General features: G+C 50.9%; 15 protein-coding genes across 15 annotated transcripts; 10 read left to right on the top strand and 5 right to left on the bottom strand.

The window, feature by feature from the left end:
* Positions 1 to 513: 513 nt before the first annotated feature.
* N7519_011357 (uncharacterized protein) lies at positions 514 to 2,956 on the top strand (the record flags this gene model as incomplete). Its single annotated transcript, XM_057298130.1, has 2 exons — positions 514 to 806; positions 901 to 2,956. The coding sequence occupies 2 exons, from the start codon at positions 514 to 516 to the stop codon at positions 2,954 to 2,956; spliced, it is 2,349 nt and encodes a 782-aa protein (XP_057146012.1).
* An 808-nt stretch (positions 2,957 to 3,764) lies between these two features.
* Positions 3,765 to 5,594, bottom strand: capA (adenylate cyclase-binding protein; the record flags this gene model as incomplete). Its single annotated transcript, XM_057298129.1, has 5 exons — positions 3,765 to 4,749; positions 4,809 to 5,110; positions 5,174 to 5,288; positions 5,357 to 5,428; positions 5,548 to 5,594. The coding sequence occupies 5 exons, from the start codon at positions 5,592 to 5,594 to the stop codon at positions 3,765 to 3,767; spliced, it is 1,521 nt and encodes a 506-aa protein (XP_057146011.1).
* Positions 5,595 to 5,971: 377 nt separating this feature from the next.
* Positions 5,972 to 7,270, top strand: N7519_011355 (ribokinase family protein; the record flags this gene model as incomplete). Its single annotated transcript, XM_057298128.1, has 3 exons — positions 5,972 to 6,032; positions 6,092 to 6,352; positions 6,408 to 7,270. 3 exons carry the CDS (start codon positions 5,972 to 5,974, stop codon positions 7,268 to 7,270), a joined length of 1,185 nt encoding a protein of 394 aa, XP_057146010.1.
* Positions 7,271 to 7,390: 120 nt separating this feature from the next.
* Positions 7,391 to 7,777, bottom strand: N7519_011354 (uncharacterized protein; the record flags this gene model as incomplete). The annotated part of the gene is made up of 3 exons (XM_057298127.1): positions 7,391 to 7,448; positions 7,516 to 7,698; positions 7,755 to 7,777. The coding sequence occupies 3 exons, from the start codon at positions 7,775 to 7,777 to the stop codon at positions 7,391 to 7,393; spliced, it is 264 nt and encodes an 87-aa protein (XP_057146009.1).
* A 284-nt stretch (positions 7,778 to 8,061) lies between these two features.
* Positions 8,062 to 9,272, top strand: N7519_011353 (mitochondrial 54S ribosomal protein mL44; the record flags this gene model as incomplete). Its single annotated transcript, XM_057298126.1, has 3 exons — positions 8,062 to 8,156; positions 8,260 to 8,774; positions 8,824 to 9,272. The coding sequence occupies 3 exons, from the start codon at positions 8,062 to 8,064 to the stop codon at positions 9,270 to 9,272; spliced, it is 1,059 nt and encodes a 352-aa protein (XP_057146008.1).
* A 381-nt stretch (positions 9,273 to 9,653) lies between these two features.
* N7519_011352 (basic secretory family protein) lies at positions 9,654 to 10,709 on the bottom strand (the record flags this gene model as incomplete). Its single annotated transcript, XM_057298125.1, has 1 exon — positions 9,654 to 10,709. The coding sequence occupies one exon, from the start codon at positions 10,707 to 10,709 to the stop codon at positions 9,654 to 9,656; it is 1,056 nt and encodes a 351-aa protein (XP_057146007.1).
* Positions 10,710 to 12,146: 1,437 nt separating this feature from the next.
* Positions 12,147 to 14,645, top strand: N7519_011351 (CLASP family protein; the record flags this gene model as incomplete). The annotated part of the gene is made up of 3 exons (XM_057298124.1): positions 12,147 to 12,778; positions 12,837 to 12,938; positions 13,109 to 14,645. The coding sequence occupies 3 exons, from the start codon at positions 12,147 to 12,149 to the stop codon at positions 14,643 to 14,645; spliced, it is 2,271 nt and encodes a 756-aa protein (XP_057146006.1).
* Positions 14,646 to 14,721: 76 nt separating this feature from the next.
* N7519_011350 (uncharacterized protein) lies at positions 14,722 to 15,360 on the top strand (the record flags this gene model as incomplete). Its single annotated transcript, XM_057298123.1, has 1 exon — positions 14,722 to 15,360. One exon carries the CDS (start codon positions 14,722 to 14,724, stop codon positions 15,358 to 15,360), a length of 639 nt encoding a protein of 212 aa, XP_057146005.1.
* A 98-nt stretch (positions 15,361 to 15,458) lies between these two features.
* N7519_011349 (uncharacterized protein) lies at positions 15,459 to 16,256 on the top strand (the record flags this gene model as incomplete). Its single annotated transcript, XM_057298122.1, has 1 exon — positions 15,459 to 16,256. The coding sequence occupies one exon, from the start codon at positions 15,459 to 15,461 to the stop codon at positions 16,254 to 16,256; it is 798 nt and encodes a 265-aa protein (XP_057146004.1).
* A 957-nt stretch (positions 16,257 to 17,213) lies between these two features.
* N7519_011348 (PaaI family thioesterase) lies at positions 17,214 to 17,849 on the top strand (the record flags this gene model as incomplete). Its single annotated transcript, XM_057298121.1, has 1 exon — positions 17,214 to 17,849. One exon carries the CDS (start codon positions 17,214 to 17,216, stop codon positions 17,847 to 17,849), a length of 636 nt encoding a protein of 211 aa, XP_057146003.1.
* Positions 17,850 to 18,209: 360 nt separating this feature from the next.
* N7519_011347 (sterol desaturase family protein) lies at positions 18,210 to 19,256 on the bottom strand (the record flags this gene model as incomplete). Its single annotated transcript, XM_057298120.1, has 1 exon — positions 18,210 to 19,256. The coding sequence occupies one exon, from the start codon at positions 19,254 to 19,256 to the stop codon at positions 18,210 to 18,212; it is 1,047 nt and encodes a 348-aa protein (XP_057146002.1).
* A 990-nt stretch (positions 19,257 to 20,246) lies between these two features.
* N7519_011346 (Zn(II)2Cys6 transcription factor) lies at positions 20,247 to 21,626 on the top strand (the record flags this gene model as incomplete). Its single annotated transcript, XM_057298119.1, has 1 exon — positions 20,247 to 21,626. One exon carries the CDS (start codon positions 20,247 to 20,249, stop codon positions 21,624 to 21,626), a length of 1,380 nt encoding a protein of 459 aa, XP_057146001.1.
* A 688-nt stretch (positions 21,627 to 22,314) lies between these two features.
* N7519_011345 (uncharacterized protein) lies at positions 22,315 to 23,238 on the top strand (the record flags this gene model as incomplete). Its single annotated transcript, XM_057298118.1, has 1 exon — positions 22,315 to 23,238. One exon carries the CDS (start codon positions 22,315 to 22,317, stop codon positions 23,236 to 23,238), a length of 924 nt encoding a protein of 307 aa, XP_057146000.1.
* Positions 23,239 to 23,785: 547 nt separating this feature from the next.
* N7519_011344 (FAD-binding oxidoreductase) lies at positions 23,786 to 25,271 on the bottom strand (the record flags this gene model as incomplete). Its single annotated transcript, XM_057298117.1, has 4 exons — positions 23,786 to 23,905; positions 23,934 to 24,280; positions 24,372 to 24,750; positions 24,771 to 25,271. The coding sequence occupies 4 exons, from the start codon at positions 25,269 to 25,271 to the stop codon at positions 23,786 to 23,788; spliced, it is 1,347 nt and encodes a 448-aa protein (XP_057145999.1).
* A 299-nt stretch (positions 25,272 to 25,570) lies between these two features.
* Positions 25,571 to 26,563, top strand: N7519_011343 (uncharacterized protein; the record flags this gene model as incomplete). The annotated part of the gene is made up of 1 exon (XM_057298116.1): positions 25,571 to 26,563. The coding sequence occupies one exon, from the start codon at positions 25,571 to 25,573 to the stop codon at positions 26,561 to 26,563; it is 993 nt and encodes a 330-aa protein (XP_057145998.1).
* Between the last annotated feature and the right edge of the window lie 21 nt (positions 26,564 to 26,584).

Below are 26,584 nucleotides of genomic sequence, written 5' to 3'. Positions count from 1 at the left end.
CCCAACATCTCTCAGGTGTTTCGGGCATTGGGCCTTGATTTCTTTATTGAGACCCAAAAGAATGCAATTTATCCAAGATACAATAATATCGCCCTGGAGTACCCAACTGCAACACAACGTCACTGGTCCATCACATGACGTTCTCAGTCCGGATCTCCGAGATCGACGGGTGTCCACCCCATTCAACGACACAATGCACGATCTGCTCAATACTTTCTTCCCCTACTCAACATTTTCACCATTTTTGAGGCATAAACTGGGCATTCATACTTTTAAGACAGCAAAAGCCAAGCCCACAAGTGTGACATACATACTTTCTTTTATATAACCGCTATCTTCTTCAGTAAAATCACTGACGGCATATACCCGAATCATCTCGGTACACCGCATCCAACTTGGACCCCCCCACAAAGGCACAGCTCGGCTCTAGTTTCAAAAGGTGCTACCTCTGTGGGCTCCTGAAATGTCCCCTTTACCGTTTCAGGCATTATAGTCTGTCCTTATCACGCCACCATGCCCCTATTTCGTGATCCGGATCGGCGGCGCCATTATCTATGGTCACCCGACCATGGCAATCGTGAACAGCCGACCACAGGGTCCTCGCAGCCCCAGCTAAATGACCTCAATGACCGTGAGATAGCTGCTACCGAAATGGAAACCGACTATATGCATTCGACGGCGTTGAACCCGCCCAAGTCGTGGGCGAATGATCGGGAGGAGTTGATACACCGTATCAAAGAATCTTCGCCTTGGAGACTCCAACACATGGTATGTGGACCTCTTTGTGGTATCTGGATCTCTCTCAAGTCTTTCCTTGCTGTGGTTTTGTCTTGTTGTCCTTATCTTTTCTTTCATAGTCCGACGAATCTCTTAAGTATATATAGACTGACATGCCAATAGTCCCCGGATAAGGACAACAATGATTTATTCATCTCGAGAACCTCAAACGGCCAGCCACAAACAGCAGCAAAAGAGCATGAAGACCGCACTCTTAACCAAGAACATCACATTAAACCGACAGAGGAACTGGGATCGCCGGCCGATATCCAGAGACCTCGGTCAGCGTTGCACTCGGGTGATTTCAGGGGAAGGCGCCACAGATCCCCATGACTCACACGCTCCTCGATCTCCCTATACGAAGCCGAGCTCGGCTTCTCCCTTTGCTCATTTAAGCTCCTCTCCCACTACTCCTTGGTTTGGAGCACCGGCTTTGCCACCCGGTTTGCCAAAAACAAGCACCTCGAATGAGAATTCGCAGTCCGATGTTATTGTGAATGCTCGTGCTCGTGCACCGTCGGTGGGCTCATTCTCATCAAGCTATGTTCTGAAAGCTCCTACCAGCCCTCTGGTACACCAAGCAAATAATACCGACTTGGACTTTTCGCCCCGTGTTGACCATGTGGACGTCTCGGAGTCTTTGGAGAGAAAGAACCGTCGCCGTACTTTGCCACCTGAGACCTTTGGGAATCTCCAATTCTCCCTGCCAAACAATCGAATTCCCGACCTTACCAGTCCATCTCCACCCGGCCGGCAGGATGTCTTCGCCAATCAAAACTCTTTGCCTCGCCGGTCATTGACTTCAGCATATAGTCTTCAACTGGCACCGTCGCCTGGTGGGCAGATCCCACCATCGCGGGTAAGAAGGCCGTCTTTTGTCTCTGACCTCTCGTCAAATACGCACGCACCGCTGGTAGGGTCTTACGAAGAGTCAATATTGCGCGGAAGAATGTCCATGAATCCTTCCAAGCCGCTGGATTTCATGGCTCAGATCGGTGTCCTCGGCAAGGGACAATGTAAAGGTCATCTCAAATGTCCGCCACATGTTACAGTGCCATTTCCCGTGGTTTTCTACAGCTATCCGACTTCAGGGTTCGGCCGGTCGATTTCAGACGACAATCCGAGTCCATATGTGGGACAAATTGACCTGGAAAATTCCCTACCAAAGGAGAATCCCAATCCTACTCGACGTCGCAGGCGACATCCGAGTCCTGCAGGACCCCGTGAAGGCACTCCCGCCACGGGTGGGGCAAATGATAGCCCTACCTGTGGTGCTGAATCACTACGCCGCCGGGAAAAGAAGAATCGCAGGTCAGAATCGCCCAAATGTCCCCCAGGGGGCTCTTACCGGATTCCGCAACAAGGTCAACTGCAAATCATAATCAAAAACCCGCACAAGACTGCGGTTAAGCTTTTCCTAGTTCCATACGACCTCAGTGATATGGAACCTGGCACAAAAACCTTTATTCGGCAACGCAGTTATTCGGCAGGTCCGATCATCGATATGCCGCTCAGTGCACGGAAGAATTTTGGAACTGATCGCCCTGAAGCTTCTTTGAATCCCACAGAAGACCCTCAGGACAAACCCACTTTGCGATACCTCATTCATCTAAATATCTGCTGTCCCGCACGCGGTCGCTTCTACCTACATTCGACCATTCGCGTGGTGTTTGCAAACCGCGTCCCGGACGGCAAGGAGAAACTACGGAATGAGATACAAATCCCCGAGCCTCGGTACACTCCGTACAAGCCCTCCCGGGAGTCTTCCATCTCGAGTAATGCGGGCGCAAATACGCGCCTGCGGATGGAACAATCTTCCCGCAGACGGAGTGTGGGCCAGGGAGCAATCCCTCACCTCAACCCTCATATATCATCTCCAAGCGAGTTCCCCTCACAGCTAGATGTGCCAAGACCCATGGATGTTACGGGTGGCCCTGAAAATACCCCTCCCTCGCATGGTGCATCTCGGTACAACGACCTCGCGAGGGGCAACGACGATTACGGACGTCACGCTCGCCTCTCAAATCCAAACAGCCCAGAAGGCGGCGAGAGCCTGCTCGCCAAGAGACTCCGAGGCCTCGATGTGCACAGGCCGGAGGCCACAGTAGATGAACGACATCCGCGCAAATTGGGCTTTTATGATCGACCATCTCCCACTCACAACCACCGCCCTCGGTGAACGAGCCCAGTGCAATACTCCCAGAACGTCTACCTCGCCATTCAGTATAGCAGTAACATCACCTATCTTGCCCGTGTATTTGACCTGACTTTGACATATATCCTCATTTCCCTGTCTACACCATCCTCAGAGAACAGCACAGAACAGCATGAGAAGAGGCGCACTGGTTTGCAGCCGATCCCTTGTTTATACTAACCCACATAATAGCGCCGAGTATTTTTTTATGCATCCTGGTCGACACCCAAGCGATGTGTGTATTTCTTTTCATTGCCACTTGGACGTCCAGTTGATCTGCTTTCATTGTTTGTGCTTTATGGATATACTGGGGAGCCCAGGCGCATGGGTCGTTGGCTCTATACCACTTCCTCTATTTATTTTTGGCATCTCCTCGCCTCTCAGTGTGGTTTTGGCGTTTATACTAAGTTCGTATGTTAGTTAGGTTACCTTGGTGAATTTGAATTGGTTATATAAATTTCGCCATGTGATTTGCGTTGCTGCGCGATTTTGGCGTTTGTGTCTGCCAACAGCGTATATGAACAACAGATATATATATCTAGAAGCTGCCACATTCAAGAATCTTGATGAAATCAAGTAAGGTTTTGTGAAATGTGTAAGAACAGGCGAGTTTGAGTTACTGCAATTTATATCTACAGAGCGCTAGATACAGCAACTAAATTATCCAAATAACAAGTGTCAAGCCACCAGTTGACCCAGGAAGAGGACTATACCCGGCCGACATGACATATTACAATTCCTTCGAGTCCAGGAAAATATACTTTCCTAGTCCTCTTCAACCAACGAGCTTAGATTAACCAGCATGCTCGACAATCTCGCTCACCAGCACGCCGTTCTTGATGTAGCTCTTGAACTGCTCAGGCAGAGGGCACTCCTTGGTGTCTCCGTCGGTGCCCTCCGGTGGCGGAAGGTTGATGTTAACAGCGGAGCACTTGCTAGTAAAGACCTCAGTGCTGAGGCTCTGCTGGCCAAGGTAGACGGCAGCACCATCGACCTGATCCATCAGCAAAGTGGGGACCGTGCCGTCGATCTGCACAGCAAACTTGGGGCACTTGATGATGTCAAGACTGCTGACGAGAGAGTCCACGATGAGCGAGAGACCAACGCAGTTGTCGATGGCGATGGCGTTGGCCTTGTTTGTGACCTTGATGATGGTCTTGTTGCAGCGGCTGATGAGGATGGACTGGTTCTGCTGCGCGGGGATCTCGATGATCTCGCCAGGGGCATCAAAGTTCTCGATGAGCCACTTGCTGCCCTCGAGCTCCTTGCGGGGCGGCTTGCGCGCGCGCATGTTTTCGGGCTTAGGCTTTTTGCTAGGTGCTGGTGACTTGCCGCGCGCGGCGCTGGAGCCCTCGGAATCCGGAACGATTGATCCGGCACGCAGGTTGGGGTTCTTGTGTGTCATCTCCGATTTGTCGACCTTGCGGAGGCTGGCGGTGATACCTTCGCCCTGGTTGAGCTGGTTGAAGACAGCACCCATGTCTGGTGCCGGTGCGGCGGGGGCCGGAGCAGGGGGAATACCAGGAGGCGGAGGTGGGGAGGGAGCGCCACCACCGGGGACGTTGAGAGCTGGGACAGGGGGAGGAGGGGGAGGAGGAGGAGGCGTACCGCCGCTGACTGGAGCAGGTCCTCCCTTGGCCTGCTTCAAAGCTTCCAAGGCATCAATGCCAGACTCATTGTTCCACGTAAGACCCTGGGGGAAGTGCTTCTTCAGGTACTCTGCAAGAGCCTTGAAGTTTTGATAGTAGGCTTTGATGTATTCGACATGCGCCTTGTCCCTATCAAGCTGTCAACATCCATGGGATTCCTTCAAAACGTCAGTAACAGGAGTGCTCACTTGTCCTTGTACTCCTTCAGCACCTTATTTCCGTAGTATTCGATGCCACCGATCATGTCCGTGACAAACTCCGCGGGCTTGCTCTCAAAGAACCAAGCAAGGGCGACAATACCCTCCGCAACAGCGCTCAGGTGGTTGAATAACGGCGATGCTCTGTTTGATTCGCGAATGTTGTTAATGCTATCAGATGCTTTGTGCAGATCCGTCATTAACTCCGGGGGCTGGGTATCAGGCTTCTTGGCCTTTGTGACAACGAAGAGATAGGTGCGTTCGGCTTGGAAGGCTTGAAGGACAGCTTTGGACTATAGATCGAGTCAGCAATTACTCCGGCAGACCAAGTTCTCCCCAATTCCGCAAAAACATACTTGCTCAGCAACAAGACCACCAATCTTCTCTCCTAGGTTGACAAAGTTCTGAACATCTCCCTTGATCAAAGCATCAAAGTCCTGGATCTGCGGCGGAACCGGGGCCGCCGCAGGGCTGCGGGCGGGGAAGGGGAGGCCTTAGGGGGCGGTGGAATAGTGGGCGCTGAAGAGGGAGAGCCGGACAAGGACTTTGATGCGCTAGAGTCATCGAATGACATCGCCATATCCTCCAAGCGTGAGGTCGCTGCCTCGAGCCTGTAGATGAGTCCAATGTCAGTTAAGTGTGGCAGATTTAGGATTCAAACAGCTTAGCGGGCCTTAAACCAAAAATAAGAGGCCATAGGTCAGACACTTCTAGCACCAAAGATACATACCGCTTGATGAGGGTGGTGAAATTATGCATATGGCCGCCGGACGCCATGATAGGCAACACGTAGCTCCAACGGTCGCAGTGGAAAGGTGAAAAGAGGGTGATTTGAATAGGTTGATATACGGGGACTGTCAAAAAGCAAAATCTCCTGCTATTAAGATTTAGGCCCTCGAGTTCCAAAAAGAACGGGATGATAAGGAGTGAAAAGAAGACGGAGCTCCTGAGGTCCGCAGATGACCTAGACGTGGTATGGTATGTTACAGCGGAATCTGCAGGCGGAAATGACGTTGCGGGGTAAATTTGGTAAATCTGTTACAACCCGTAAATAGTCGAAACATTTGAACTCTCTAACATCTCAATGTTCGATTCTTTGTCTCTCTGAACAACCATCTTCTTTGTGGTATCTATACATAGCCTTAGCTGCAAATATGGTGACCCAAGATCAGCCCATTGAGGTCGAGTTCTGCACCTTGGGAATGTTCATAATTGGTATGGTTTACTTCGCCCCTCAAAGTGGGATGTAGACTCACAGCTGCATCGTTATTCAGATGACATTGATTTCGGGGATACAAGACCCGGTGTCAAGAATATCATCGGAGGCGCAGCATCATTTGCAGTCGTGGGCGCCCGCTTGGTCTCAGGCTCGAAGTATGCACGATCCGTGAGCTGGATCGTGGATGTTGGCTCCGATTTTCCTGCTGAGACGCTTGATGTAATCAAGTCATGGAACACAGCTTGCGTTTTTAGAGAGGACCCTAGCAGGCTAACAACGAGGGCCTGGAACGGGTATCACCCCGACGAGAAACGAGGTAAGTTTCCGGTGATATCTCTTGAAGGAATGCACGCGCTGACCTGACCGGGCAGACTTCAAATACCTGACTCCGAAATTGAGACTCGAGCCTGAAATGTTGTCCGATTCACAGGTGTGGTCCAAGACATTCCATATGGTTTGTTCTGCGTCTCGTTGTATTTCTATAGTGCAGGATATTCTGCAGCGACGAGATGAATTGCAAAAGGCAGGGAAAGCGCCGCCTGCCGCTCATGCTTTCAAGCGTCCTATCTTCGTCTGGGAGCCAGTCCCGGATCTCTGCACCCCAGAAGAACAGGATAAGTTCTTCGCCGCAAATAAAGTCGTGGATGTGGTGAGTCCTAACCACATGGAGCTCGGCATGATGTTCGATCATCCAGGTTGGACTGAGGAGAGCCAACTAGGCCAGCAGTTAGTCCAAAGGATTACAGACTCCGGCATTGGCCCCGACGGAAATGGTATGCTGGTTATCAGGGCAGGAAAGGAGGGTAGCTACGCCTACTCAAAGTCTGGCAAGATTTGGCTCCCCGCATATCACCAACCCGATGCCTCGGGTGCTACGACTGTGATCGACCCCACGGGTGCGGGCAACTCTTTCCTTGGTGCTCTAGCCCAGGGCATGGTGACTGCCGGCCGAGAGCCATTCCAGGTCATTGGCTCTGTTCTATCAAACTCTAAAACTTGGAATAAAGCCATTGAGTCTTGGGGTGATTACCAACATTATCCTATGGCGCTCATCTGCGCAACCGTGGCAGCTGGCTTTGTGGTCGAGCAAATTGGTGTGCCGCAGATCGATGTTGATGGAAACGGAAAGGAATTGTGGAATCAGACTGAATTCACGGAACGTGTCCGCCTGTACACGCAGCGATTATTGAGGACACTTGAAGAGTCTCCTCAGAGACATCTGTTGGTCAATTGACCAATGGCCGAATGAGGAACGCCCTTTTATTGTCGTACAGCACACAAGTGATCAAATAGTAGGAAAAACAAAAAGAAAAGGTTCTGTCCTGCTGAAAATCCGCCTACAACCGGACCTTCTTTATGAATCGTTCTTCGCGGCTTGTTGCTGCTCGTGTTCCCGAATTTGCCTGCTCCAGCTATAAATGGAGAAACGTAAAGGTCAGCATAAGATATACCGAGTGACATGGGGTTCGGGTGACGGACTATCGGCTGGGGAAGAAACGGCCGGGCTCGGGCATCTTGTCGCGATATTCCCGATCAGCGCTGATGCTGAAGGCGACAGCAGCGACACCAATCACAAAGGCGCCCATGATTGCAGTGTTGGCCCTCCAGTTAGCTGGCTGGGCGTACCAACCACCAGAGGGGGACCAGACTTCCTTGGGGTACCTGCCAGATCGGATCCATTAGCGCTTGGTGGGGTTATCAAAAGGACGGGCGCATACGGGATCTTTCCACCTCCACCCATTGTGACGAAGATGCAATTGAAGGGTTTGTTTGAAAAATACAGCGAGCGTACGGCTGGTAGTTCTCGAAGGTGGAAGCCGAAAGGGCCGTGGTCGCAGGTCTAATGCCAAGCCGCTAACCCTATATTGGGTTTAGCGCGACCTCACACGACTTGGCCATCCCGTGACTGCCGCGACAATTTCTCTTCTCTCTCGTTGATGGTATGCTAATTGATTGCGTCGCGATTCTCCCTCCAGTCCATTGTATAATTTCTTTTACGGCCCTCCGAATACCACAATCGCCCAAATGAAGAGACTGCAACTCCAAAGATGGAGCAGTTCAGTCCTTTCGCCGCGGGCTCGGACTGTTAACCGTCTGCACCAACACATCTACGGGCAACGGTACCAATCGACCGCTCCCCCGGTCCAAACCCGTGATGACCAGACCACAGCGATTTTTGAGGAATCATCACCTTTGGATGAGCAATTGGCTCAAATTGTCAAGGACTCCCACACCCGCCACTCGCAGCTCCAATATCCCTCTCCCCCCAGTCGAAGCAGCTCGACAATCTGCAAAACTTGCCGCTCTCCACGCTCGACTCTACCTACCCTCCAGATTACCTATCGAGACACTTGCACGGACACTAGTCGATACATCAGCAGATCCGAACCCGAATTTCAACAATGCCTCGCTGGCCACACTCGGTCACGACCTCCTTTCCTACTACGCAACCGAGCACCTTATTTGCACCTACCCTCGCCTGCCCTTGACCGTGATCTTTGCCGCGATGTATGCATACGTTGGGCCTAAGACCCTTGCTGCGATGGCACGAGAATGGGGTGTTGACCTGGCTGCGTTGCCCGGTGGAGAGGTCGATCCCGGTCTGTTGCAGTTCCAGAGGCTCGAGCCTGGCACCGAGCTTCCCTCAGGCCCGACCCACCCGACAGCACGCCCATATGAAGCGCAGAAGAACTGGAGGAAAACGGTCACTTCTAAGATTTTCTATGATGATGAATTCGGTGACCCGCTCAAGGGGGGCCAAGCACTCTCCAGCAGGTGTCACCACAGAGCAAGCGAGCGCTGAGTTCGTCCGAGCTGTTATGGGCGCCATCTACCTGCACGCTGGCCGCGCCGCTGCCAAGCGATTCTTCGAGCAACACTTCCTTTCACGACACCTCAACATCTCAGAATTGTTCAACTTCCAGGCGCCAGCCCGTGACCTGACACGGTTGTGCGCTCGCGAGAGCTTCGAGCGTCCAGTCGCTAAGGTCATTAGTGAGACAGGTCGTAAGAGCAGACACCCCGTCTTTGTGGTCGGTATCTTCTCTGGCCAGGACAAACTTGGGGAGGGCGCTGGCGCCAGTCTGATGGAGGCCCGCGAGCGTGCTGCTGTTGCTGCGCTCAAGGGTTGGTACCTCTACAGCCCGCTTTCCGTGCGCGTCCCCAGTTCAATGGAGGAGCCATCCGCTTTGCCGTGGAAGCCGGTCCACGTTGACCTGGGCGAGGTCATTGTTTAAGGTATTTGGTGCAATGGGATGCCTTGGTTCAAGGCACAGTAACATATTATTTCATGTCCCTTTTTTTTTGTCATCTCGCTTTTCTTTTTCCGGTGTGCTATTCTTTCGCATGGGAAGCTGGCCGGCGGTAAAAAGAGTCATCTATCCTGTCTTCTGCATGACTGGATCCTGTACATTATGGGTATTCCAATCCCTTCGATTCATCTGGTGTCTTTTTCGAAATTTCCCTTATTGTTTTCTTTCCCTCTGTTCTACTCTTCTCCAGTTAGACATCGGGCAAAACTAGGCATGCCATGGCCTTCGTTTTGGCCCTGCCATCCAAATATAGAGCCGCTCACAGACATCTATTGAATGCATACAAAATGAATGTTAATGGAAGCTCTAGTCTTTCGATCTTGCTAGTTGTATATCTCTAGTTGACCATCGACTGGAACTACCGATCTTATTCATCTGGACGTTACGTCCATCCCATAACTCAGGGTTAAGAATCTCATCCTCCCAGTTCCCACTGCTCCTTCCGACACCCACCTCTGTAGGATTATCCAGATACCGCCCATACTCTTCCCACAGCTCCCCAACCCTAACCCCGAAAAGACCCTTCCAGAACCCGGTACCCTGTTTGTCCGCGTCCTCGCCCTCCCCTTCACCAACATACCCAACTCTCAAAAGCCGATCATTCAACATCCCCACAGCGCCCCTCCCAACCCTAACATCTTCAAGCCACGCCAGAAAATACGCCGTATGCTGATACCCCATATCCCACTTTGGCGGCCGTTCCGCAGCAGATAGAGGACGCTTCCAGTGCGGCGGTTCCAGGCCAGCCTTAAGCCGCACGAAATCGGCTATGCCCTCGATTAGTCCGCCTGGCGGACGGGGGATGTCCCCGTCACTGTTTTCATGGGAGCTAGGCGGCGCGGTGTGCTGATAGCAATGCACGAGCTCGTGGGTCAAGACCCCGACTAGCTCGTGGAGCGGGTCATCTTTGGCAGATGGGCCGGATGTACAATGCTGGATGTACGGGAGCGAGACGTGGATTTCCTTGTGCGCATCGTCAAGCTCTGTGCCTGTCGTGTAGGCTACGCCGCTGTAATCGCGGAGGAAGACTGTTACGGATCTTGTTGGTGGGATGCTGGGCGTGAAGGTGGGCTGGTGCGGGTTCTTGGACTTTGGGGGTGAAGTATATAGGTATTTGATGATGTTCGCTAGGGCTCTGTCGAGTGTTGCTGCGACGTCTGGAATGAAGGCGAGGAAGGCGCTTGAGGCTGGATGGCGTAGGTCTTCCACATGAAGGCGGAGCTTTGGCCGGGGCATTTGTGGGGTGAGATTGGATGTTACGTCTGTTTGCTTTTCTTTGCTGCTCGAGGCCTGCGGCTCTTGCTCCTGGGTGTTGCCTTTCGGGATTGCGGAGGGATGAGGTGCGGGGGCGGAGCTCGTCATAGTGTATTTGGTTTGGTTGACATCAATTGGGAATGGTCTTTTGGTTCAAGTCCTTTAACTGTCTATATTGGTCTGAGGTGTATGGAATGCTTGGTGAGGGCGGGGGGTTCTCGGTAAGAGCCAACGTTACGCTGACTAGGTCGGTACCTAGATACCCAGGTAGGTAAGTACATGTAGGTAGGCATTCATCCTGGGGCTAAATAACATACGTATGAGTTCCTAGTTACATATATATTCATGTAGGTATCCATGGATACCAAATATATCGCATATATAAAACAATATGAACTCCTATAAAGGCTGTCATCCACAGATATAAACTCGAAAGCTCCAATCTACTCTATAGCACCCGTGGACCCCTCATATACACACTGTGTCAGCGCTGGTGGTCCTGAACAGGCGCCATGCTCCACTTTGGCGATCTCGTGGGGTGCTAGGACGCTTTGATTCATATTGATTGGAGTGAAAGATATGTATGGAGTAAGATGTCATTGACTGCATGTCAGTTGGGTCTTATATTGATATTTTAACGCGTGTTAGACATCCTTTGTAGTAAACAGCTCCCAGTCTTTTACTATGGCTTTATTTCCCATTTTGCTACGATTTTTTTTTGGGCAACACAATAGGCAAATACGGAGTTAACATACACAACAAACACTATTCTGAAAATTTTCCATCTAAATATTGACATTGAGATGTTGTAAACATGACGCTGTTGGGTTGCCCATGCGACGAGTGATCCCAAATTAATAAACAAACCACAGTGTTGGGCTGTTAACATCCTTTTGGGCACAACCTTGCCATGTAAGATAGGAGTAGAGAGGTGTAAACATACCTAGGTTAGATGGCTTTTAGGAAACAGCGATTTCCAATCAAAAAGGACCTAAGGACCTAAGGGCAACCCCTTTTAATATCCCTCTATATCCCTCGCGCTTATCGTCACGCGCTTATCCTTGTTTTCCCTCCGTCCGCTTTTCAACATCCCCACCATATCGAGGTCACTTTGCGCTCTTCCTCACATTCGTCTTTGTCGCTATTTCGTCGGATTCTGTATGTTCCAAGTTGTTACCCTCTCCTCTTCCGAACCCTTGTGCTCCTCGCGATTCGTCTATACCCGATATGCTGCCCTTTTGCGACGATCCCATCCCATAATCATCCGATGCTCTCACTGCCCACACACGCGTCCATGCTATCTTTTTCTTTATCGCAATCGCAATCACTCTGCCTTTTATAACCACTACTCTCTTGCGCTGGCAGAATCTGCTGCTAACTTCTGTCATGGCTAGTGACAAATCGAGACCCGAGTCCGTCCTCCTATCCGATATTGGCCGTGCCGCATTTTGAGCCCCCTGGATCGTCCACTACATACACACGCATTCTTCTGTCCATTCCCTTCGGTGTCTGACCCGAGTTGAGATCCATCGCTCGGTGTTGAGAATGGAGGCGAAGGCAGCAGAACTTCAGGCGGCTTTTAAGAACCCCAACCTGTCTGTTGATTCAAAGATCGCCTACCTTTCTAGTGTGAAGTCCGATATCAAACAGAAAAATGTTCCAGAAGGAGCAATTCGCCCCATTTTCGAAACATTGCGCCTCGCCGTCGGCTCCCAACACTACTCTGTTCTCGGGGCGGGGTTCTCCACACTTGGCCACCTCCTGAAGCGCCTTGCAATCCAAGAACAACAACAATGGATTGTCCACCAGGCCCATAGCTTGTACCCTATTCTTCTAGAGCGACTGAATGACCCCAAAGAACGTATAAGAGCTCAGGCGGCATCCATTTTCACCGAACTGTGGCCATTTGCAGGCAACGAAGTCGAATATCATGTTCTGGAAGTTGCCCTGGTTGGGAAAAATCATCGGGCGAAAGAAATGAGCATGCTTTGGTTGGCAAATGTAGGTTTATGCATCCTGCAAGGCTTGTTTGTCTTAGCTGCTAATCTCGACCTGCAGATGACGAAGAACCACGGTTTGTTATTCCGCCAATATGTTCCTTCCCTGGTTTCGTGCTTAGAGGACGCCGACAGCGCTGTTAGAGACACGGCGAAGTTGGTCGTGATCGATCTGTTCCGGTGAGTGAAGCTACTCCCCAACTATTACATTCATTGAATGCCTTCTGACCAAACTCAGAAACGGCCCCGCAAGAGCGAAGTCTGACCTGCAGAAGCAAATGGCGGCACGCAGTGTGAGGAAATCTATCGCGAATGCTATCCTTTCGGGCATTGGCTTAGGGTCTGTTGAACCCGAGACTGCATCCTCTACCCGTCCAATCTCCCGAGCTGAACGCTCGATTTCGGTGATGTCGTCGCGTTCGCATGCCATGGAACAGACTGACGATGGTTAGTACTTTTATTCTATTTGTATACTTTAAGTTTTGCGCTGGTTCTAACTTGATTGCAGAGATGGAGCCTGCAAAGAGCCGCCCAGCTTCTGGAGCTCATCGTGAGCGGCCGACAGCCTCCTCCCGCACCTGCAGAGCCACCGATTGTCAACCGACCACGCACACCGGCTCCGACACCAGCATCCCAGCAATCGTTGCCAGACGAAGATGGCCTGGAACCGTTCGATATTGCTTCGGCGAGGGACGTCGATGACCTTGTGCGCGATATGCTGCCCTGGTTCGAAGGGAAAGAATCCGAGGAGAATTGGTTAAAGCGTGAAAAGAATGTAATTCTGTTCCGCAGACTGACTCGAGGCAACGCGCCACACGACTTCTCGCAGACCTATATCAATGCAGTAAAGACACTCCTTGACGGCATCTTGAAGGTTCTGAACTCTCTACGAACCACAATGTCTACCAACGCCTGTCTTTTGGTCCAAGATATTGCCCGAACATGTGGCCCTAGAATTGATTCAATGGTCGAGATTATCATGCAGAACCTGTTGAAGCTTTGCTCCTCGTTGAAAAAGATCGCCGCTCAACACGGAAATGCCACTGTCGACGTCGTCATTCAAAATGTTTCATTTAGCATTCGCATCCTGCAGCATGTCTCTTTCGCGGTCCATGATAAAAATGTTGGAGTGCGTCTGTTCGCCACAGGGTGGCTAAAAGCTTTGATCATCCGCCAGGCTCATCATAAAAGCGCAGTTGAACATAATGGAGGTCTTGATCTCATCGAGAAGTCGATCACGAAAGGATTGGGGGATGCGAACCCTGGTGTGCGCGAAGCATCCCGGAGCACCTTCTGGACGTTCTACGGTGTGTGGCCGGAGCGAGCCAATGTGATAGCAGACACGCTCGACCCCAAGTCGCGGAACTTGCTGGAAAAGGATTCATCAAACCCCAACCCCCCGTCAAAAGGTGCACCTGCATTGCCTGCAAAGAGCCCCGCCAAGAGTCGCTCCGCTTTACAAGAAGCTATTGCTGCTCGAAAGAGGGCCCAGATGCCTTCTCGACCCGAATCGGCTCAGCCAACCTTTGCTGAGGCGAAGCAACCTGCTCCTTCCTCCAAGTCCACTCGGAGTGTACCCACTGGCGCCCCCCTCTCATCTCTATCTTCTGCGCCTATGAGACCCGGCATGAAGCCCCGACGGGCGGAAATTAGTCGTCCTGCAACGGCAGACCCCTATGCTCTTCGCCCTGAGTCACGAGCCCAGTCTAGTACTACCCAATCTACCCGACAAGCGACCACTTCCCCCAGGGCTGCGAGATCCAAACCATCAACACCTACGTCACAAGCGCCTCTAACGGCACCTCGAACCCGCCCGCGTGAACCGGCACAAGCTGCTACCGCAAAGGGCAGGCCGAAGAAACTTGATTTGTCCAAGTCCAAGTCTCATAACGATCTTATGGCCGCCGCGAGCCGTGCTCGTAGTGACTCGAACGAAAGCCTGGCCAATCAGCCATCTGCGAGGACCCCCCCGTCACGGAAATTACCTCAGTGCATCGGAGGACCAACAATCCCCTCCCTCAACCGAGTTGGAAAGTCCTCCCCTTAATGCATCACAGCCTCTTCTGTACTCAGCACCGCATGGGCCTCATGCCGATTCAGTTCCTCTCGAAGAATCAGAACCAATGATGCTGGAAGAACCTGTTATTACTGCACCTTCACCCTCTATCCCTGAACCAGATCTTGCAGTTTCCCCGGCGCCTGTGTCTCCTGTTCGCCAGCATCCAGATCTAGAATTTGGTTCTGGTCCTGTATCTGCTGTCAAACCCCGGCCGGAGTCAATGGTGATCTACGAAGATCCTACCACGCCCACTGGAGACAAAAATGAGACTCTTGGGTACGCCGCCTCTGCGGGTAATCCCACCCCTTCAAAGCCGTCGCCTAGTCGCTCTGATCAACCCGAACATGGCCAAGCAGAGACTCAACCCATCCCCGAGGATATCTCTGCGCCGGTGGTCGCTTCGACTAGGAAGCCTACACCAGATTTGGCACCTATGCAGGAATCTGGCCTGAACTTTGAAGTTCGGACTCCATCTCCAACACGCCGAGCACCGCTTCAGCCAAGTCCATCACCGACGAGGGGCCGTGTTCAGCCAGCGGCTTCTAATATCATGGATATTGATGTCGTGCTTCCCCAAGAGCCTCATGCGGGGACGAACGGGGCGGATGGCAATAATGAGAATGCGACTCCTCGCCTGACCAAGACTGTAGACTTGCCCCCGCCCCCCGGTCTGCAGCTAAGCCGAGTGCCCTCGAAGAAGTGACGGCAAACGAAGCTACACCGCGTTCGCCAGAAGCGAGACAGAGATCGTTTGAGTCAATACCTCAATCGCTCTCCCAGTCGACGTTGTCTCAATCAACAATGTCTGATGATTCCACACGACGCACTCGAAAGTGGGCTGATCGTCACCGCAGCCCTAGCCCGCGTTCGAAGGACCCGGTGAATGCCAAGGAAATGATCCGCAAAGGCCTCGCTCGTATTGTTTCGAGGACCATGGAGCCATCGGGATATAGGAAGCTACAGGGACTTATCCAATACCACGGCGACGAGATTGTGTCTCAAAACCAGGACTACAATACATTGCTGGAAGCTCTATTTGCGGAACTGGAAGCGATCCCTTCCAACCGCAAGGATCATGACGTGAAAACACAGGTTTTGGCCACTATCCGTTCCATGCTTCTACGAACCCGCGAGCATTTCCACCCCTATGACACTCGTGCCATGGCAGCTATTATCCGGGTCCGCCGCCACTACGAATCCACTTCCCACTTTGTCACTTGCCTAGAGGAAGTCGCAGACAAACTGGTGTTTTTGACCCTGCCTCAGACGGCGATAATCGGTGTCCTGCAGGGACTGGATCTCGGAGCTGACGCAGAAAATGACGAGACGTACCGGTCCACCATCATGGGCTTGAGTACTATCCAGCAGTCACTATCGCGTCCCGGTATCGACATCGACGATGAGCTTCTGGCTCGCATCGGTGCTGTGGTGATGCAACAACTCGGGCACCCGCGCCCCGGTGTCAGAAAGAATGCCACTGAGCTCTGCACGTTCTTGAACATCACCTTTGGATCCGAGCGAGTACAAAAAGTCACCCAGCCTCCTCGTGAGGGATCCCTTAACCTTCTGACCTACTTCATGGCCCGACGGACTCAGTAATTGTTTATTTCTTATCGGCTCAGGACTACATGCGTATGTGTTTAATAACTCTCGGTAGCGTGGTGGCGTGTCAGGCCGTGGGATTTCCGGTGTACATAGGTTCTTGTTCCATACATTTTATTTTGAAAATCCATTGCTTGTATGTTTATTTCCTTTCCGGTATATAGCATTTCGATATTCTCGGTTGTTCAGCCGTCACTCAGCGCCACTGATGCAAAAGCGACAGTCATTGCCATCGAGGCAGTCAGCGATAACCAAGCTGTTTGCCGTTCTCACTGGAAAAGAGTCATGCGGTCTCAGGAACAGGCAGCGACGTAGTCCTGACCAGTCTGAGGTTGTCTCCTCCACTGCGGTCCATGATTGGCGGCGGGCGCACGGGGGGCTTGGTGTCCTTGGATACAAATTACTTGGCCCCTGACAACCGACCGCATGATGCTGAAGGGTGGATGGGTGTTGAATTGAGAACTGCTTTGATGTTTCCAAAGGGAAGGAAAAGAGAAGCCGTATATGCAGAGCCATATAGAGTGTTTGCTCTCTCTGGGTTATAAATAGCTAAACTCCACTATCCGGTGTTTAATATAGGCCTCGTAGCGACCTATTTAATAGGTAGTCGTTCTAGAAGAGGGGTCTCTACCTAGGTAGTCTTTAGTGCAGGTAATAGTCCCGAACACCCGAAGGTGCGCGGCTTCGCAAAGCAGATGGATCGTAATATCTCCAATATCTCCCTGAGGGAGATATTAATAGTATGCCAGTGGGCCTGTTGAAACGAACATTATAGAATGCTATGCAGACGCACATCGCATAGGGTCTGTCAGACATGATCACCAGGGCTGAGAGCTCCCCCCCCCGCAGGAGCCGGAGCCGCGGTTGTTCGGCAAGGAGTCATAAAGCAAATATATATTTACTAATTTGCGACCAATCTCAATCATTCTACCTTATCAATCTTTTCAAACTGCCATGTATAATCACGCCTATAAAGAGCTGATCACCAAGCTCCAAGTCTCCCAGGAAGATGTCGATTTCTTCGCCAACATGCCTTTCGCCCGTCCCTACATGGACAACACGAGTCTCTACCAGCCCGTTCCCTTCGTCTCAAGATACGACAAGGGTGACTTATCCGACAAGTTCTTCAACAGAGCAATCAAGTCGCACGACACCATCCCAAGGGCTCTGGCTTTCATGCAAAGGCCAGGTTCCCTGCATAGCCCACCGACAGACGGAGACGGCACAGAGCTGTCACAAAGCGCAGAAAATCCATTTTTCATTACATTTTGCCAAATTGAGTCCGGGGTGAACGGTTACATCGATACCGCACACGGAGGAGTGCTGGCAGCTCTGTTTGATGAGACATTAGGTCTCTGTGCCGAGTCCTACCGGGTCTTCGTCTCAGAAGAAGGCGGGCATCTATTGACAGCGAGTCTTGAAGTGTCATACCGCTCCCCTGTGCGTACTCCGAGTGCGGTTGTCATTAAAACGTGGGTGAGGCGGAAGGAAGGTAGGAAGTGGTTCCTTGAGGCACAGCTTCTGGACCAAGACGGTTTGCTGAAAGCGGAGGCGAAATCACTGTACATAGGGCTGAAACCTGCGCTATAGAGATCCATGCAATGGACGTATGAAAATACAACTTGCTGCTAGCCATGATATAGTCAGTCACATCTAGTCTTCCAGCTGTGGAATGCAAGACTGGTACGGCAGCATCTGCGGAGCTGCCTTTTCACTATGAACGGACTGCCTGACTGAACCTCTCCGGCTACGCTCTCGGGACTCTTCCTATGAATAATGAAAAATCCAGACATTCAATTCATATCTTTATTGTGAATTACTCCGTTTCTTTTTATATCCACCCTTGCCTTCCAGGGTCCTCGCCGATAGCAGAACGGGGATTGCCTTGAATATCTCGATGAAGAAACCCAATCGAGCAACATCCGCGCTTAAAGGGGGTAGTCCTGGATATTACAGCAAAGGAATTTTCGCCGTGTTGACATAGTCAATATTGTCCCGGTGCCCCTCCACACGAGGAATAGACGTGTTGAACAGCCGATCCCACACCCGGGTTTGTTTACCGTAATTATGACTGTTCCTCCAGCCCTTGCGATGATGAAGATCATGATCCTCAATAACAAGCTCCATATCGCACAACCTTAGCAGCCACGTCCAGGGATTCACCGCCGTGGCGAGCATACGCAAGCCGCTGTGGCCCAAAACCTCCGTGAACACCACGTATTGCTGGCATATCCACAACTCATAGAAGCCTAGGGGAAACCCCATCAGCTTCATTGTGCCGTACGTGACGAGAGGCGTGCCGACGATGTCAATAAACTCTTGCACCGTGTCCGCATACGCAGTTAAGAGAGGATTAGGGTGTTTGGTCAGGTGGTGGGTGCGGTGGAATCTCCAGAGGTGTTCGGTCTCGTGCGCGGAGCGGTGAAAGATATAATACCAGAAGTCGAGCACGAGAGCATACACGCCGGTCTCGAAGATGAGCCATCCCCATCGGATGGATGATGGGCCTTCGTCGACGCGATAGGCGAGGAAGACGGCCAACATCGGACGGAATGCGATAACGGACAGGAGAGACTTCACGGTCTTCCCGACACCCACGTCGGGTACACCGTCGCGAGCATGCTTGTCCCCGTCGAAGAAGCCGATATTGTGGCCGACGCGGCGGAGGACGTGTGTTTCGTGCACGGCAATGAATTCCAAGGCTAGGCTGTAGAAAACAAACGCCAGCAAGGCTGAAGGGTGACCGAAGTATTTGATATAGAGTTGATGAAGGAGGAGTGGGAGACTAGCGTGGATAAGGACCCAGCGATGAAACTGCAGCTCTGGTGCATAAGGGACCTTTTCCGTCTTCTGATGAACCGGGACTTCTTGATCAAGTTCAAGGTGGTGCACGTTTAGGACCTCCAGAAGCCAGTGACCGGCATTCCACTGTGAGCGATCCCATGAACGCCAGGTGGACGTCATTGAGTCCTTTGGGTTACGCATTGCGGTAGCCATCCTAAGGTAACAATGGTGAAGGATTATGGGCAAAAGAATGAAAAGTACATCTGTCACCCCTCGCACTCTGGATGAATTTTATATCCATTTTCAAATTTTGAAATACATGGGAAGAGGGGTCAACTTGCCAACAAAAGAAGACTCGACGTGAAACCGAGGTGTGGGTACGCGGATCACTTCCCTACTTATAATGCTTTTTACTGATTAATGATCTTTCGGCCTGGACAGTGTAATAATAGCAAATGGGAAATGATATAAAGGCTAGTTGATGTGCAACTTACTGCCGACCATGCGTATTTACGAAGCCAAAGATGGTGGATATAATTTTCCGTTATGTTGATCAGAGCATCAGATGCCGAGGGGAATGCTAAGCATACCCCATGACTGTATAGTTACATAGTAGTTATACTAACAATTACAAGCTTATTAAGTCCACAATGGGTTAAATATTCCAAGGTTGGCATTATACAGTTCACAGTTGTTGTCACCCTGACCCTTCCCCTCCCGAGGTGGCAATCTTGGAAGAAAAACATTGTAGACAGTTTACATAGATCCAATGTGTTCTCAAAGCCAATTTCACGTTCATCTAGGAACTGAGGGTGAAGATCCTAGGAATTTTAGTTTCCCAAAAATGGGAAATAGTCCCAAGAGCTATAGAGAGTAATCCCCAGGGGATACACAGCTCCTAGAATTGCTTTTGACGTTTCCAGTGTCAAATGCTTGTGTTCGCTTGGTCCCAATCAATCTTTATGGCAGCACTTTAATGCTCGATGTCGTTCGCCTTAATCTTTCTCCCATGACCCACTTGACCTGCCTTTTTGGGCAATGCAAGACATCTTACTAAGCATAAATTAACCTTGGAAGATATCCAGCGGCAGAATTCTGCTCCACAGGCGAGTCGCCGTGATTAACCGACTTGTCCGGGTCACTTTCCATCGCGGGTGTGAGAAGTCGGCGGTCGGGTTTCAATATACTTCAGCGGACACAAGAATGTCTTCTTTCCGTGTGCGTTTTCAGCCAGTCAACTGCATGCCAGAACATGAAGCACGGAGGACACACCAGGAGCTGCCCAATTTGAGGCGGAGAGCGAAGAGCAAACTCGGTTGTCGACAATGCAAAACAAAGCGAGTGAAATGTGATGAGACCTTCCCAGTATGCCTCCGTTGCCGACGGCAGGGTCTGATTTGCTCCTCGACCCCCCGCCTGACGCCGTGGCAATACGAGACATACTGGGTCTCGTCACCGATGGACGCTATCATCAATCGACGGCTCCTCCAATATTGGCTCGAAAGAGTGAGCCAGATACTGGTGCTTGACCCGGATGACAACCCCTATTCATTTCCCATATTGGGCTATATTACAAAATCATGCGCGTTGATGCATATAATCCAGTCAATCAGCGCCTGTCATGAACAATACTTTTCTGCACAGGCATCCGTAATTGCCCTTGAGGAGAGAGGTAAAGCCCTAGCATCCTTCCGGAAGGAAATAGACGGGCCAAAGACTGCACCACAAGCATCGCTACTTACTGCTATGCTACTGGCACTGTCGCACGGAGCCGATGACGACATGGCAGATTTTGGAAAGCAACACTTATTCGCAGCACGCATTTTGATCAACAAATTACTCCAGCACTCGTCTCATCTTTTTGAGCATGACGACCTGTCCCGGTTGTGTTTCGGGATGTATCTCTACTGGGAGATGTGCACTGCGTTTCTTGTGGATCCAAACGAAGAACCGGAGTTCAACATACTGAACTTGTCCATCGCGGTTCAAAGAATGGGCCGCTGGCATCACCCAATGTACGGGTATGGCACAGAACTTCTCTTTATATTGATGAATGTGGGTCGTCACTGTCGGCAGGTCCTGCATTCGCCGCGATGCAATCCCATTCGGGAGGCCATATTGGAACAGCAGCTCTTGAAGTGGAACGCGTGCTCCGCCAACTCTTCCTTGGAGCACTTATATGAGGCTTTACGCAAGCATGGCCTCATATTTCTCTACCGAACCTGTCGATGCAGTGGATACTTTTCTAATCTGGATTTGAAGGATCTTAGCTTGGAGGGCTTGATCCATAATTATGCTGTAGAAACTGTGCATCATCTTCTCGAGATTCCCATGACCTCGAACTATTTGAACTTCCAGTCACTTCCACTCTTGACCGCTGGGTCAGAGCTGAAAAGGACGGATTGCTGTCTGCGAAATCAGGTTTTGCAGAGATTACGAGCCGTGTACTCCCTTAACCGGCTGCCTGTAAATCTCCACGTCGTTCAACTCCTCGAGGAACTCTGGATTTTGCGTGATAACGGCAGTTCATCTTCCTGGTTGCACCACATGCTACACAAGGGATGGCGACTGCTTCTGGGATGACGATACCAACAGCTGATTCTGTAAATATATATTAGTATAACCTTATAACCCAACGATATACTGCATTTTCACGTGATACGATCTCTGGAAAGTACCTAAAAACTTAATTTCACAAAATATCAGCCTAATTGGTCACTGATCCAGGCTAGGCCCACTGCGCCTACCCATTTAGTTAGAATGCGACACCCGTGGACCCTCTGCCAAACGGCCCTGACCCACTCTGCCTTCCTCTTTCGGCTGCATCGCGAGGCGTTCGTCATTAGGGAAAGGCTAAGACAAAATAAATCAACAACAGTAATATCTGTGGACATGTTGCTATGTATTCAATGTCAACAACTCACGTCAATTGCAATAGAGCCCTGGTCCATTTCTGCTCACTTATGCAGGAGTTAACATTTGTTATCCTTATGACATAAACTACATCTACAGGCTAAAACACATATTAATAACATGTACGATAGGCCTGATGATACACTCCACTGTGACAGAACCTTTGTCAGTATATTACGGACCTGTGGCTACAGTAGCTCGGAGGTACACCGAACAGATCCACACTAACCTATATAGCTTGCCAAAGTTCACAAGTCTGATTCTACTTTCCAGACTCCTCTAGTCAACTCGACGAACTCCCGTCTCACTTACTACTTGACGTGCCTCCATTTCCCCTCCTACATACGTTTCAGCAACAATGAAGATTGCTCTTATTGGTGCTGGCGAAGTTGGCCTTTGCCTTGCAACAGAATTTTGCAAATCAGAGGACGAAGTTGTGGTTCTCACTAGTACCGTGAAACCGAGCCTCAAACACCTCAAAGCCGAGATTCGCCTCACCGATTACTCCGTCGACGATTTGAAGAAAAACCTCGATGATTGCGACGCGGTTGTGTCAACCCTCAGCGGCCCCAACGAGTTCTACATTTCCGCACACTCCAATATCCTCGAAGCATGCCGCCAGTCGCGCAAGTGCAAACACTTCATCCCTTCTGAATGGAACATCAACATCGAGGATTTCCCAGATCAGCCGATGTTCAGCGCTGCCACGCACGAGGTTGTTCGCAACAAACTACGGTCCCAAAATGATATCAAGTGGACGATGATCTGCCACGGCTGGTTCATGGAATATGTTCTGCCTACGGGGAAGAACCCGCTTCGCGAGATCGGACTCGCATGGGCGATGAACCATAGCACTAAAGTTTTCGACATATATGCCGATGGCCTGCAAAAGGTGACTTTGACATCTACTGCAGATGCAGCGCGGGCGGTTCTGGCTGTGTTGCGGGATAGCATCAGCACCGGTGCTGATCTGCCGCCAGTTACGCACTTGGCTGGGCAGACTCTGACCTACAGAGACCTTTTCCAGCTGATTAGGACCCGCGATCCAGCCTGGAAATCTAACCCGGTCACCTTTGTGGAGGTTCTCAATGCTATTCATGAAGGACTGAAGGCGAATGATGCCCTTGTAGCCATCCACCAGATGAGGATTCTGGGATTTACGAATGCGAATCATAACCCCAAGGGGAAGGCGTTGGAATGGGGTACCGGGGTCCTCCAAGGGTTGCGCGCCACCAGTGTCGAAGAGTTCCTGGACCAATCTGAAGCTGGTGAAAACAAATGAAGTAATCTTGGTATCGTCGAATTGGATTGTTTATACGCCACTATAAAGTGCTTGTTCCTTATGATCAAACCCGAGCAAACCATCCAGGTTGCTATAGCACGTATGCCTCATCTTTCGTCTAGTGTTTATTGGATGAATGATAAATTGCTTATTTGAAGTATCGGAAGGTTGTATCACTGTGCGAAGTACTGGATATTGTCAACCCAATTCCAATTTGAAACAAAACGGCCGTAGTAGAAGCAATGGTAGAACCCGCAACGGTAGGGATTGTAACTTGTCAAAGAGAGAACAATCTGAGTACTCTAAGTAACAATAGAATTGATCATGAAGAATCAGATTCTATGCTTTCCCTGTTCTAAGATTCCTGATCTTCAGCCATCTTTGATAGGGAAGCTAGAACTAGCTCCCAGTCTATAGCATTTGCTAGATACCACTTACTATTGTCAATAGTAGAGGAACTCCTAAACTTTATTTGCAATCCTATATCCATTCAGGCCGTCTATAAGATTGCCCACTTTTAGATAAGGAAACGCTCGGCTCTCTCTCCCTATTTAGCCTGCCCGAGACCCGGCAGTGCATGGCAAAATATATTGTCCGGGTCCAGCCGTGCTTTCAGACGCCGCAGTCTTGCCGCCCCCTCTGCCCCGAAGAACTGTTCTACATCCACCTGTTCAGGAGGAAAGAAGCTAGGGAACCCTCCTTGCAAGGCAAGCTCGTCCCTTATCAATCGCATCTCTCAGTTCTGTGACCCATGTGGCCGCGTCGGAAACGTCCTGGGCGTCAGCAGATCCAGATTTTGTGCCACCATGGAACCCAAGAATGACATGTTTGTATCGATTCGCAAAGGCCGCCCCGACTTCATCCGCGATTCCATCCCGAACCCCCTTCCCATGGTTATTGTGAAAGATGACTATGGACATCGGATAGGGAGGAGGCTGCTGTGCAAGGATGGCGCCGACTTTGTGTTGCATCCGGTCAACGTTCCGACTGCGAACGAAAGTGGGTGATGATGTATCTCCTGCGCCATAGGCGGTTGGGGTAGCTGGAGACCGAGCGTGCAAGTCAGCTTGACTATCTGCCTTTCAGGAACGGGTTCGGCTGGTCATAGCCTGGATGCATGTCGCAGTACTTACTCTCCGTGACTGTATTTCCCAAAACCTTGCCGACCTGGACCATCTGGTCGAGGAATCTTTTTGCTGGTGCAAGGCCCTCGTTGGTCACAGTCCAGCACCAAAACAGAACCAAGCAAGGCTCGGATAGTGGCATCGGAATCATTTCAGGATGCGCGGCAATAGCGTCTCCGCTAAATTCATCGGGGAAGTCCTTATCTAAGAGCTTGTCGATTCGGTCCATAACAGCCGCAGCATCGCTTAAGGGGAAAGCAAGGAGCCCAGCATACAAGTCGGGTGCCGGGTAGACCTTCACTCGAAGCTCGGTCACAATGCCGAATGTGCCTGCGCCGGCGCCTCGTAGCGCCCAGAGCAATTCCGGATCTTGATCGGTGTTAACAATCTGTCCCCTGCCAGGACCACCCTAGCCCCGAGGATCTGGTCGACCCCGAAACCGTAGGTTCCAACGTAGAAGCCATATCCCCCACCACAAGCCCATGAAACATATCCCACAGTATTTGTCTGTCCAGTCGGGGTGAACAGGCCCTGGGAGCCAAGTGTTTCTTGCAGGGTGCCGGCAATCACACCCCCGCCGACTCGCGCACTGGCTCGACCTGGTTCAACTATAATTGAATCGATTGCGCGCATGTCGATAAGAACGCCACCCTTAATCAAAGAGCGACCGAAAAAGTCATGGCCGCCGGAGCGAACGCAAAATGGGATACCACTTGTGTTGCAAAATTGAATCACCTGGGCAACCTCCTGGTCTATTACAGGTTTAACACAGACCAAAGGTTGCTCGTCCAAGGCATGGTTATAAAACTTAAGGCAATCTTGGAAGTTGGAATTGCCCGAAGTGTAAATCGACAGGCCAGGAATGAGACGCCTCAAGATAGGTACTAGGGATGCTTCTGTCATTGCCATTTTTGATCTGTGTCAGGAAGAACACCTGGGCATAATGTACCTGGTGAACTAGTACATTTCGTGACGTCAATTCACTCGGAAATAATTCACTCGGAAATGCAAGACCCACACCGATGCGAGCTTAAAGATCAATTTGGATCCACCTGAGTTTCCTTTTTAGGTCAGAATGCGATATCTGAAACTTAGAGATTCCATTGACTAAATTTTACCGACAAAGAGCTATAAGAAGACTACAGGGGCCATGCTGTGATGCCAATCTTCCAAGGTCAACACATGTGGACCGGCACTTTGCTTACATCATGGACCTCGAAACCGACATGTCACGTTTCGATGACTTCGTCATTCTGACTGCCACCTACAAGACAGTACACAATCATGAGCTCACGGTCAACCTGCTCTACCCCAAGAGCCTGAATGAGTTATCCCAACAATTGCGCACTTGTCCAGTCCTCCTCCGCTATCATGGCGGGGGCCTGGTTGGCGGTTACAGCCTCTATCCCGGCTTTTTCAACCCTTGGTATCTTGAGCTGGCCAAAGAGAACTCAGCCATCATTGTGTCCCCGGACTACCGACTGCTTCCTGAGTCCTCTGTTATGGAAATCCTTGAAGACGTTGAGGACAACTGGAAGTGGATACACCAAGCCCTGCCCGCTTTCCTCAAGCAGCAGACACAAGGAACCATCCAACCAGACCTGAGCCGGATTATGTGCGTCGGTGATAGTGCCGGTGGATATCTTAGCTTACAGATGGGCCTCAACCACCCGTCCGAGATTCGCGCCATCAACGCGGTGTATCCCGTGGTGGACTTCAAGAGTCCGTACTTTTGCAACGGGCAAGAAAGACCGGTGTTTAACATGCCGACCTTCCCCCGAGACTGCCTTGAGCGCCACATGGAAGAGGTTAAACGACAGGAAACACTCACGCAAAAGCCGGTGATTGTATCATCCGGGGCTGGTAATGAACGGCTGGAATTGATGTTCTCGCTCTGCCAACTTGGACGACTGGGCAGTTTCTTTCCTGACAACACAATAGCCCCGTACCCCCTCAAGAAGCTGGACCAGGGCGCTCGCTTTCCAAGAGGCGGAGTTCTCGTGCTACATGCAAAGGATGATACTGTGGCGCCGGTAGAACAAAGCTATGGGCTGGCGAGAAAGCTTGCTGAGACTGATCCTGAACTGAACTTCAAACTCATCGTACGGGACGGGGAGCATGGGTTTGATCATTCAGCAAAGCTGAGGGATGAGTGGTTGTGGAATGCAGTCCAGGACATTCTGAAGGCCTGGCTCGAATGAATAGTTTCGTAGAAATGACCC

This window comes from Penicillium mononematosum, assembly GCF_028829835.1.
Source record: "Penicillium mononematosum strain IBT 11891 chromosome Unknown utg000005l:1.0-9366267.0:1.0-9372171.0, whole genome shotgun sequence".
Lineage (NCBI taxonomy): Eukaryota > Fungi > Ascomycota > Eurotiomycetes > Eurotiales > Aspergillaceae > Penicillium > Penicillium mononematosum.
This window is presented reverse-complemented; position numbering and strand designations above follow the sequence as displayed.